Source organism: Chenopodium album, chromosome 6, assembly GCF_948465745.1.
Source record: "Chenopodium album chromosome 6, dcCheAlbu1.1, whole genome shotgun sequence".
In the NCBI taxonomy this organism is placed as follows: Eukaryota; Viridiplantae; Streptophyta; class Magnoliopsida; order Caryophyllales; family Amaranthaceae; genus Chenopodium; species Chenopodium album.
Window position 1 is genome coordinate 72,272,253 of NC_137839.1, and position 12,371 is coordinate 72,284,623.

Consider the following 12,371-nt stretch of genomic DNA (forward strand, 5'->3'; position numbering starts at 1 on the left):
ACTAATTAAAAACAATACCAGACCAAATTATTAATAATATTACTAATCATTGATATTATAAAGTGATTATGATGTAAAGAAAAAGTTTAGATTTATATTAATAGATTTAAGTAGGGAAAAAAAACAAAAAAAAAAAATGTTTATCGGATCGGATCAGCTAACCGTTAATTTTAAAATGATACCCATAACCATACCCGATAACAAATTATCGAAACGGGTACCCGAATCGTTATGGTTATCAGATTGGGTACCCTAATTTTTGAAACGGTTACGGATCGGTTTTTCGGGTTTTTGATTTTTCGGGTAGTTTTGCTCAGCCCTAGTTATGCCCAATTGACTCACGACTGATTCTAACTTACCGTCGCAAATAGAGTCAACGTAATATCAAGTGGACCAACCGCTCACCCACTCCACCCGCCTTATCGGACAGGTGAAAATCTAATAGATGGGTGACGGATTAACGAATGCAACCATGCGGGTGACGAATTGGATTCGAGTAGACAATTTTCACCCATTTATATTGGGCTAGGCCCAACTGAATATTTAATTTCTAACCTAATGTCCTAATTCCTATCCCTATCATTTCAAAAAACCAAGCCTCTTTGGATTCGAGTAGACAATTTTCACCTTTTTTTTTATTTTTTATAATTTTTTTTAAATGTAAAATGTATAATTGTCAAAAATCTAATTATTAAAGATATTCCGAGATTTATTATTAAAGATATTCCAAGATAATATCTTGACTTTCTTGACATTGTTTATCAATTAATATTATTCATGGATTTTCAGCATATATTTAGCCTATATCATTTAACTTTAGATTGCTTAATTCAAGGAGAGTATATTTTGTTATTTTGTACTCCGTACATTATATTTTAGGTTTCTTTATTAGCACACATACCGTACAACTATATTAGAACAGGTTATTCCTTCAACCTAATTTTTCCTCCCCACATAATTTCTATGGCTACTAACACCATTCCTAATGATGTTGAACCTAATTGTGCTCTGTTGTCAACCTCACTAATATTATCAAACTCAATTCAACCAATTATTTATCTGAAAAATTCAACTTGAGACTATACTTGTGGGATATGACCTTTTCAAGTTTCTTCATGTATCTCACCTTGGCCTCCTCCATCCATATCTTTTATATTTAAGTCAAGTTTATATTACGGATTAGTAAAAGATATATTTGATTATTTATTAAATCCCACTCAAATATACTAATTGTTTAAATTAGCGAGGTTGACAACATAGCACAATTAGCTTCTACATCATTAGAAATGGTGTTAGTAGCCATAGGAATAATGTAGAAATGTTGTGAATTGTAAATAGCTTATAAATATGTAGATTGTGTTTTCTCTAAAAAAATAAATGTAAATTGTGATACAATTATAAAGACTTTACTAATTTGGATCCAAAAAACCGAAATAACCGAAATATGAAGGCATTATTTTATAAATAAATATTGTTAATATTTATCATGTTAAACTATGTTTATGATTATACTAATATTAATCATGTCAACCTATGATTTCATACTTATATTAATCGTGTACAATTATATTTTCAAAATTTTATTATTACATTTTTATTTAATTTTTATAATCGCATTAGGCCCAAAAAACTAGCAACGTATTTTAATTTGGATTTCGAATTGGATCCAAATAACTGAATTATAATCCGGATTGGATTGGATTTGAAAATTAAAAATCAAATTTATTTCGGATCAGATTGAATTTGGGCTAAATCCAAACCGAAAACCGAATGGACACCCCTACCTATTATATTAGGTCACTTGACACGTATCAAATCCTAATTGGTCCAAAAAATTAATTTAAAAACAAAAAACCAGAAAACCAGCCATCTTACCTCCCCCCCCCCCCACCAATCCACCCTAACCTCCATTCAGGGCCGGCTATTAGGCTGTGCAAACAGCCCAACAGCACAGGGCCTCACAATTTTTGGGGCCCCAAATGTCTGACAAACTTCACTAGTATAATAAGAAACCAACGCTAATAAAGTTATGTAATTGAGCATGGCATAGTTGGTATAAGATCACTTTATAAGATCCTTGAGGGGCAGGATCGATTCCCGCTGCCTGTGCATACATTCACTTTATTTTTTCTTTTTCTTTCCTTTCTAAAGAGTATTACTCTGTGAATCTGTAGTCCTTTTTATTATGCTTAATTTTTTTTAGGCTTTTTTCCCCCCCAAAATCTTAATAATTACCTCTACATAGTATATTTAATGTATATATCATATTGTCTATATTTATGTCATTTTAAAAGTGAACTACCTATTCTTGTAATTGTATAATGAATGTTAAAGTGTCTTACCGAATATTCGTATGAAGTAGAGTAATTCAAATATTATTTGTGACTTAAAAAAAATAGCTAACGGTTTATGGTATTTGGCTATTGTGTAAAAAATTAGCTAACGAAATTTACACTACTGAGTTGTGTAAATAGCACAGGCCCCCCTAAATGTTTAAGACGACCCTGCCTCCATTACTACAGCCCAGCCCGCCGCCCCTCCCTTATTGTCGAATAGTCGCGTCTCTCCCACTTCTTGCGTTGTCATTTCCCCCCTCTCCGAAACCCCCTTCCATTCCCCCACGCAACCACTGAAACCCCAAAATCCCAGCCATTGAAACCCTAAAATCACAAATTCCAGCCAAAAACCCACCAACAAAAATGGAAGTTTCAGGGGTGGGTTTGGTGTCTTCGGGAGTAGTGGAGGGGATTCAAGGGAGTTTCGCGAGCTGTCGGCGTACATGTGGCAGGATTTCGTGGCTAGGGGCATTTGAGATGACAAAGAAAATGAAAAGGGGTTTCGTAGCTGGGGGCAATTGGCCAACGGGGTGAGGAAGGGTTGGCGAGGGGAGGGGAAAACCAACGCGGTTTAATTTACTTCTCTCATCTAGTGGACCTAATATAAATTATATTTTATTTTATTAATTTTATATTCACACTCTTTCAATTCTCTCAACTAATTTTGCTTTTTACAATTTTTCATTCTTCTATTATCCCATTATATCCATATTTTATTACTTTATCCAATTTCTCTAAAACTCCGCGCATGGAGAAATAAAACAAATGTTTAAAAATAGAGAGAATATATGATATATTTATTTGAAAAATACGAGCTACAACGAATCTAATAAGATTTCAAATAAATATGTTTTTTCTTAAGTACTCATATAAAACCCAAAATAAATTAAAGTAATTTATGTGAATTGTGTTGAAGTTAAAATGTGTAAAACTGTAAACTGATGTAAAACAAAGAAAGTAAGCATGTAGCAAATTTGCCATGTCCTCCACGCTCCACCACATTTTGTTCCCTATTTTTTTTTTTTTGTTTCCCTTCAGCCATGTAAGAATTATAATGAATATGATTGTAATTCTTGATAGAGTATAAAACATATTCACATGAAAGGTCCTTTGGGCTTGAAATGTGGATGCAACACAGTCCCACCCATACCTGGCGCGAATTAATTCCATTTTGAAGGAGGGGTGGATGAGATTCGAATCCGTGACCTTTATGACACGCTGGCTCTGATACCATGTTAGAGGACCATCTCAACCAAAAGCTTAAGCTGATGGTTGAGGCCCAGGAATATGTTTTATACTCTATCAATTCCATCACATAATATTATTATTATTACAAATAAACTTTTTTTTTTTTTTTTGATAACGATAGCTGAGTATTTAAATTATACTCACTTTATTTCCTTTCATCATAATCTTTATTGTATATATAGTTTAATGCACACATTTAACATAATCATATTTAAATACGTATTGTACATATTTAACTATAATTGATTTGAGAATCAAACAAAAATCTTTCATAGGTAGTATGTTGTTTCCTATATGTCTATGGAAACAATATTAATTTAATTTGCAATATATTAATATATTGAAATTTCTATAAGGATTTCAATAAAAGTTAATGTGATCCTGTAACAAAATATGTCATTCACATCACATTTACTTAGGCCTCCCGTATTCATAAACTAACAACGAGCTCAAAACAAATTATCCTGCTACGAAGTTGATATTCACATGATTTGAGTGGATTAATTAATGCTGAGTATCCAAAACACATACGTATATTTTAATTTTTCTTTTGCCATTTACTTCTCTTAAATTATTTTTTTTTGTTTTCTACTAAAAAAAATTCATCTTATATTCTAATGTTACAATCAAATCACAAATAAAAAAAGGAATAATATAGATAACAAAATTGAAAAAAAAAAAAAAATTTGAAAAATTATGATTGGACAAGAATCATATATAATCAGAAGACAAAACAATGCACACCACTCACTTACTATGGAGTGAGCTTGGATAAGGTTATCACGAACATCCCGCCATCTTTCAACACTCCCTCATCCTTTTCATTTTCTTCATCCAAACACACCCTTATTCTCCACAAGATCCTCTACATTCAATCCCACCTTCCATTTCCCTGCTCCCTCAATCTCAACCGTCCATTTCTCAATCAAACCCCATCACTGGGCCCCTTAATCACGGTCCATTTTAGTTAACCTGAGACTGGGTGTACATGATAATAGATTTCATAGAATCAAAACAAAATATCAACCGCTAGTTTTAAGCATTGTTTGGATTCCAATTCTTTAAAAAACTCTACCTCCACAAACTTAGCCATATATTCATATTCCTTAATAATTTCTAGTGTTTGTTTTTTTGCTGAATTGTTCACTGTCTACTATGGAGTCGCGAGTATTGTCGCGGACTACGGCGATCGCCGCCCTCCCGAAGCTATTCCGGCCATCGAGAGAGGCGGCGAGTTTAGGTGTCGCCACCGGGGTGAAGACGCCGGTTGGATTGATTAAGGATGGTGGGAGTTTGACATGGGGAAGGCAGCTTAGGCCGGTTTTGTTGTTTGAACCGCTTCAATCCGGTTCGGTTTGTGGTGCCACTAGGAGGGAGAAGACAGCGGTTCAGCCGTGTCGTGCTGCTAGTGGTTCTTCCGGGTGAGGTTCGTTTAACTTCGTTCTGATCCGGTTCGTGTCGGGTTGTCGTGTTGGACTAATTTGTGGTTTTTTTTTTTTTATGATCAGGGAAGCTAAGGTTGGGTTTTTGGAGAAGTATCCGGCTCTTGTCACCGGTTTTTTCTTCTTTATGTGGTATGCATTGCGTTATTTTTGTGTTGTTCATTAGTGTTACTGTGTTAGCGGTTCAATTTAATTAATGTTGCTATTGTTGTTAGGTGTTAGAAAGTCGATGTTAATGTCCGAAATTAATCAACCTCACACAGTCACATATTAGTATGTTACGTGTAACAACTCTTTGTTAATATTTATGTATGTGAGATTGATCTATTGTGTTTTGCTTTGATTCAAAGATTAGGTTTATTAAAATAATAGTAATATTTAATAGGGACATAGAATGGAACTTATGACCAAACATTGGTGCTTTGGAGCTTGAAACTGATTCTCTTTTGTTAAAAAGTGTATAAGCTATCCTTAAATAATCTTGAACAAAATACAACCTCATAATTAGTCAATTCTATCTCATTACAATATCAAAAGCATCTGCATTTTATACAGTATTTTATCTATTTATGACTAGAATTAAAGAATATTTATATTTTGGTCAAAACTCAAAAGAAATACAAAGTACTTGTGTATATCTAGCTAATGAAAATTAAGGAGTAAGGATTTTCTAACGTGTGCAATTTCATTATTCTAATTTCTAACCAATCAAATTTGAAACATTAATTAAATTTATGTGCTGAACTTAAATTAAGAAAGAGAAACAATTTGATGTACTTAAAATACTAGTACAATTTATACAATAATTTAAGTGGCAGATAGACCAGAAACCTGCTGGTCTGGCCGGTAGTATCCAAGGTTTCAACTCAAAGGTTTTACTTTTATTTAATCGACAACTAGTTTTCCGCAAGAATCGTGCACATTTGTAGAAAATACACCATTTTGGTAGACCAAGACATACTTTGAACTTAGCTCCTAATTTCCTGTTCTCATTCGTTGAAATTCAATTCAATTCAGTTCAGCTCAGTTGAGTTTAGCTCCTAATTTCCTTCTCTTATAAAATATTCATTTCAATTCAGCTCAGCTTAGCTCATTAGTTAATTTTTTTTAACTGAGAGTGAGGGATAACTCAAGTTGTTAGAGCTCCTCTCTCGATTCTTGGTGATACGACAGAAAAACAAAGCTATATTTGCATCTCATTTAATCATTTAGATGAGATATTTTCCTCTCTTGTAATTTTTATAACTCAAACAAATATTTGAAGATTATAATTATAAATGATCTATAAATTTTTAGCAAACAAATTAATTTAAATAAAAGAGAATATTCCAAGTAAATAGTACAATAAAAATTTATAAGTAATGAGATTATAATCAAGAAATTTATAACATCGATTAACATAGAGTAAATCATTATTTCATTAGTGGTAATTTTCGACTTTTTACTTTATCTTTTTTAAAAAAAAAAATTTAATTTTTTTTTTAATTTTTAACACATACACAAAATAGGGAATAAAACGTGGTACGGTCACGCCAACTACATCGTTTTGTAAAATACGCCCTAAATATTTGTTTTTTAGAAAAAATACGCCCTAAACATATGAGGATTTTAATCAAGTTAAATTTGTTGTTATGTTAAAATACATGATTAGATAACCGAGGTACCAATTGATTGATTTGCTTTTCAACGTGCTTTACCTCCACTTCCCAATCGATTCTCAAATAAATATATATTATAAATAATTTCAATTTAGAAAAATTAATTTCAATTCTGTAAAAATAATTTCAATTAAAAAAAAAACAATTACACCCAAACTTTTTCTACGCATTAATCATCCACTTAGTTTTTAGTAGGGTTGATCCTCAAACATTTGCAATTTGGAGTTACAAATGTTAAAAAATTGGTAATTATATTATTCCATACACAAGTGCAAATAGTTGTAAATTTATTAAAATTTCATATATTTAGTTATGTTTTACCAATGAATGAAATAAAATCTATAAATCATAGATTGAACATAGGATTAGGGTTTTTTTTTTGTTTTTGTTTTTTTTACGAAAAACCTAGCATTTCGTTTAGATTCTTTAAATAATATGTTCATCAAAAAATTATTTTCATGTAAATTATCGATTTTCAAATGAAATTTTTTTTAAAAAAAAGATCTAAAGAAGAAATGATAGGAATTTTCTTAGAATTTATAATAAGTTGCATAAGTACTAGTGTTTTAATATCAATCACTCCGTAGCTTATTCGAATCCATTTAAACTTTTCGGGTAGCACAACTCATTATTCTAGTGCATATTTTGATTCTTCAATAATTTAGCTTAATTTGCAAAAGTTAGAATGTTTAAAAAGAAGCAAAATGGCTTTACTTTTATAATTGTTAGTTACGGTTATTTTGTAACATGTGTCAACATTGCGGATTTAAAATTTTTTTTATTGTGAAACAATAGTGAATTTTTTAAGATTTTTTTTTTTTTTTTTTTTTTTTTTTTTTTTTTTTTTTTTTTTTTTTTTTTGTTGTTGTTGTTGTTGTTGTTAGGCTAAATTTCATTATTTCTTATTTTTATTTTTTTGGGCTAACATGTACTCATATGATATCTCTTTATTCCTTGTGTAGGTACTTCTTGAACGTTATATTCAACATTCTTAACAAGAAGATCTACAATTACTTCCCATATCCTTAGTAAGTATTCCTGCCCTTTTTCTGGTTAAATACTTCTTATTACTAAAAATAGTTTTTATTTTATTTTATTTTATTTTGTAACATTTTCTTGGCCAAACATAACTGAGTTATGAGTCTTGTGACTAAGATATTTGTGTGGTGTTGCAGCTTCGTGTCGGTGATTCATTTATTTGTTGGTGTGGTGTACTGTTTGGTTAGCTGGAGTGTGGGCCTTCCTAAACGTGCTGTAAGTATATTTCTCCACAAAAGCCCGTTTACTTTTTATTTAGTCCAACTAGCCCAAATGTCCAATAAACTTTTGTGGTGCTTATTGTTCCTTTTTTTCAGTGTGAAATTTCTCTCACTACTTTTCTTTCTTCTAGGCTCCATACCTTTTGCTTAATCATGTTTAGCTGGAAATTACTACCTCCATTTCGTAAAATTACAATAGTTTGATTTTTGCTATGTTCATATACATATTTTGACAACACGTTTTACCATTACATAAAAAACTTATGTTGTTATGTAAAATCTTTATATATATAACAGTATGTTTCATTATATTAATCTTTTATACCTCTTAAGTCTTAATAATATACAATTGCATATACTAATGATCAAAGTTATGTGTTGACACATGTTCCAAATAATGTGTGACGAGTATTATGAAACAAAGGGATAGTTACTTGGGTGGATTTTGTTACAAGTTTATCAAGAAATGAAAATTAAGTGAGGAAGGGGATAGTTTGTGTCTGGTTTTGGGGGTCAAAAAGAAAGTTGCTGAAATAGGAATGGGTGGTACTTTATAAGTTATAACACAGCTTAAAATAGAAGTTGAGTAGTCTTTCATGAACAAAGGTTTAAGTATAAGTTTGTGTTAAAAAAAAACCGCACCTTAACTCACAGAAGTATAGAACTCATCAGCTCAATTATCCATGAATTCTTAATGATAAGCTAGCATCTCTACTATGGGATTTATGCAGTATAAGAGACGGCTTAGTTTCCTGTTCTTCAGTAAGAGCTACAACCCGTAGTGTTTTAGGCTCAAATGGTTTAAGGTGACTAGCAAATTAAGTATTTTGCATAAGAATTAGATTATCATAAAGGTGCATATAGTAATCATGTGAATTTCTGCTTAATATTGACCCTGAATTTTTCAGAAAGATATTCAGCATTCTAACAATGTGAGAATTTTTTGATATGTTTGTAGCCTATCGACTCAAACCTTCTGAAGTTGCTCATTCCAGTTGCAGTATGTCATGCGCTAGGCCATGTTACCAGCAATGTCTCTTTTGCTGCTGTTGCGGTTTCTTTCACCCACACTATTAAAGGTGACACTTTAATTTCCATTATGCAAGCAGTATGCTACCACCCTTCTGTATGATTGTCTTTAAAACCTCTGTGCAACTAGTTTGGATCTACTACCTCCGTTACAGGTTATGTGCAACGATTAGACATTTTTTCTCTCTACTTTATGTCAAATCGTTGCGCATAACTTGTAACGGAGGTAGTATATTATCTGTTGTGATAAGCCGGTCTATAGAATGGACACTGGTTGTGTAAAGTGTAACTAGATTTGTATTTTAAATCTTTGATTCTTAATATGTGTTTCTCTTTGCTATCATGCAGCCCTGGAGCCCTTTTTCAATGCTGCTGCTTCTCAATTCGTTCTCGGACAGTCTATCCCCATTACTCTCTGGCTCTCCTTGGCTCCAGTTGTGATTGGTATGTATCTCTTCTTGGCTATCATCTTCATTCTGGTTGCTGATTTCTATTAAGTAATGGATAAATATAAAGTAAAAGATAAATTGCACAAATGCATAAAACTTAAGCAAAAATACTATATAAAAGATTGCGAGTAAGAACTACAAGGATACTACACTACTACATAGTTGAGAAATACACCTTGCGACTTTGTCCAATGAAATTTTGTATACAAACTCTTACGAATGGTAACTTGTTGAGTGCAGGTGTTTCCATGGCTTCCTTGACTGAGTTATCATTCAACTGGCTCGGCTTCATCAGCGCTATGATTTCAAATATTTCCTTCACCTACAGGAGTATCTACTCAAAGAAAGCCATGGTTATGCTTCTCTTGCAACTTCTTCAATTACATCTGCATTTGGATTTCGCTTCCTAACAACTTATTAGTGTGTTTGGTTTTCGCTTCATAACAATTTTTCTCCCCTTTTTTCAGACTGACATGGACAGTACTAATCTCTATGCCTACATTTCCATAATTGCTCTATTTGTGTGCCTTCCCCCTGCAATAATTGTAAGTACACAGAAATTTGTTTGTTCAGCAAATCTACTATTGTGTTTTCTTTTGATAAAATTGCGAGTTGTTCTATCATTCTAATTGTTGTTTTTGTTGTTCATGTTCGCTATGTATGATGTATCCAGGTCGAGGGTCCTCAACTTATCAAGCATGGTTTCAGTGATGCCATTGCGAAAGTGGGGATGACCAAGTTTATATCAGACCTCTTCTGGGTGGGAATGTTTTACCACCTCTACAACCAGGTCCATTTTCGTCCTCTTCTCTTTGTATTTTCAGTGACTTACATTATTGTCATGCTAACAAAGATATATGACCTATCTTCTATTTGCAGCTAGCTACCAACACCTTGGAGAGGGTAGCACCACTTACCCATGCAGTTGGCAACGTTTTGAAACGAGTGTTTGTCATTGGATTTTCCATCATCGCCTTTGGTAATTATCATTTTCAACCATTCGCTCTGTACAAAATCTTTCTTTGGGGAAAAAATGTTTCTTGGTGGGTTTATAACTAACATGTTTCCCCTTGCAGGCAACAAGATTTCAACACAAACCGCCATTGGAACCAGCATTGCTATTGCCGGTGTAGCCATGTACTCTTTCATTAAGGCCAAAATGGAAGAAGAGAAACGAGTAAGACACACTTAACACCAGTCTAATGTCAAAATTGTTGTCCTGTAATAGCATTCAGACATTCAGTTAACATGATTTGAAATTGTTGTTTGCAGCAAATGAAGACCACTTGAGTAGAATGACTTGGCCCGAAACTGCATTTTCTTGGAAGGTGCTGTAGATGTGATAATTTTCCTTCCTGAAAAGGAGAACAACAAAAAAAAATGTTGTAAAATTAAATTTTTTTCGTGTCAATTTATTCGATTTGGAGAATGAACCATTGCCAATCTGTAATCTTCTTGTATTCAATAATAAGCATATATCGTACTGTCTTTGGTCCCTCAACTCGAGGCAAGTGTTTGAATGGGCATTAGAGAAGAAGCAAATTGTTATGGTTGTCTTAGGAGATTTTGAAAGGTTAATCACATTACAGGTTACCCTGAATCATGGTGTTTTCTGATGGTTGAATACTTGAATAATTATATAGTTTAACATTCTCTAGTATGTTAAAAGTAAGTTTAAAAGGGTTAAATAAAAGAGTTGAGCTCGACTTCCTTTTATTTTGCCCAAACAATATGAATTTTTTGAATAGGATGATGTTTGCTTAAGAATTGGAAGTTGATGGCCTTGATTGCACTTCTATTTGATGATCATTAACATATAAAAAGTAATTATTAATCCAAAACTCGTTATTGAAAAGATTTTATAGCTACAAACCTAAGAAGCGTATTCTGATCTGAACTATAGCTAGTAACCAAAAAAATATAAATTTTACCAAGAAAACAGTAACTATTTACTAGATAATTTATGCAATTATTGCAACTTTTCAATAACTTTAGTATGGAGTATATCATATGTTTACTTATATATTTAGGTATTCTCATGAAAATTACTAAAAAACAAGAATGAATTCACAAACGAACTATTAGCAAGCCCAAATGAGTCAATATATAGTTATTCAAAAATCCATATAAGAGCACCAGCATCAAGGCCTTTTACAATCCTTTCCGTGGCTTTTTGGTGTCCTTTCCCAATCCTGATGGATGCTATTACTTGGGAAAGATAACTGTTAGGGAAAGGATATTGTAGTATCCTTTCTTTGGAAAGGAAATCTCGCCTCGGCCCAAGTGTCATGTTAATTCAACAATCACAAACAAAAGCATACAACGGCTATATTGGAAATCATCCAACGCTCAACTTGTTGATACTTGTCAACATCTTGTTTCTTTATTTTTTTTTGCTCCAAAATATTATAACGACTATAATTTGCAAACGGTAACTTATTTTTGAAATCCGAAAACACCAACGGTCATAAAATTTTTTTGTCTATAAAATGAGTATAAATTTGCTATATTTTCACAAAATTTCAGTTTCACTTGTACAATACTCTTAAACACAAAATTATTCTAATCTCCATATTTTCAAGTTTATTTTTCTCCATTTCACTTCCAATTTCTTAGAGTCTTCAATATGGATCGTAATAATTCTAATTACGGTTGTAACCCGAATTTTCCTAACAATTCAAACTTTCAATTTAACTAATCTAATCCTCCTGTTGACCCTAATCTGTTGAGTAATCCTCAAATTCATGTTTTTTTTTATTCGTGTCGTTTAATCAATGTATTTCATGTTTTTAATCAATGAATTTTATGTTTTTGAATTCGTCTCGTTTAATTAATGTGTCGGTTAATAGAACGATCTATTATTAATTATTATTAACAACATTTTCAACAATAATAATAATTAAGTATATTAATAAATATATGTAATTTGAAAAAGGAATAAATGGTGAGG

General features: G+C 32.1%; 1 protein-coding gene across 1 annotated transcript; it reads left to right on the top strand.

The window, feature by feature from the left end:
* The first annotated feature begins 4,491 nt into the window (after positions 1-4,491).
* On the top strand, positions 4,492-10,922 carry LOC145636248 (triose phosphate/phosphate translocator, chloroplastic). Its single transcript, XM_081687756.1, has 12 exons — positions 4,492-5,005; positions 5,093-5,158; positions 7,647-7,712; positions 7,860-7,938; positions 8,902-9,022; positions 9,321-9,416; positions 9,662-9,774; positions 9,889-9,966; positions 10,095-10,211; positions 10,301-10,400; positions 10,498-10,598; positions 10,694-10,922. The coding sequence occupies exons 1-12, from the start codon at positions 4,740-4,742 to the stop codon at positions 10,709-10,711; spliced, it is 1,221 nt and encodes a 406-aa protein (XP_081543882.1). The 5' UTR covers positions 4,492-4,739; the 3' UTR covers positions 10,712-10,922.
* The last annotated feature ends 1,449 nt before the right edge of the window (positions 10,923-12,371 follow it).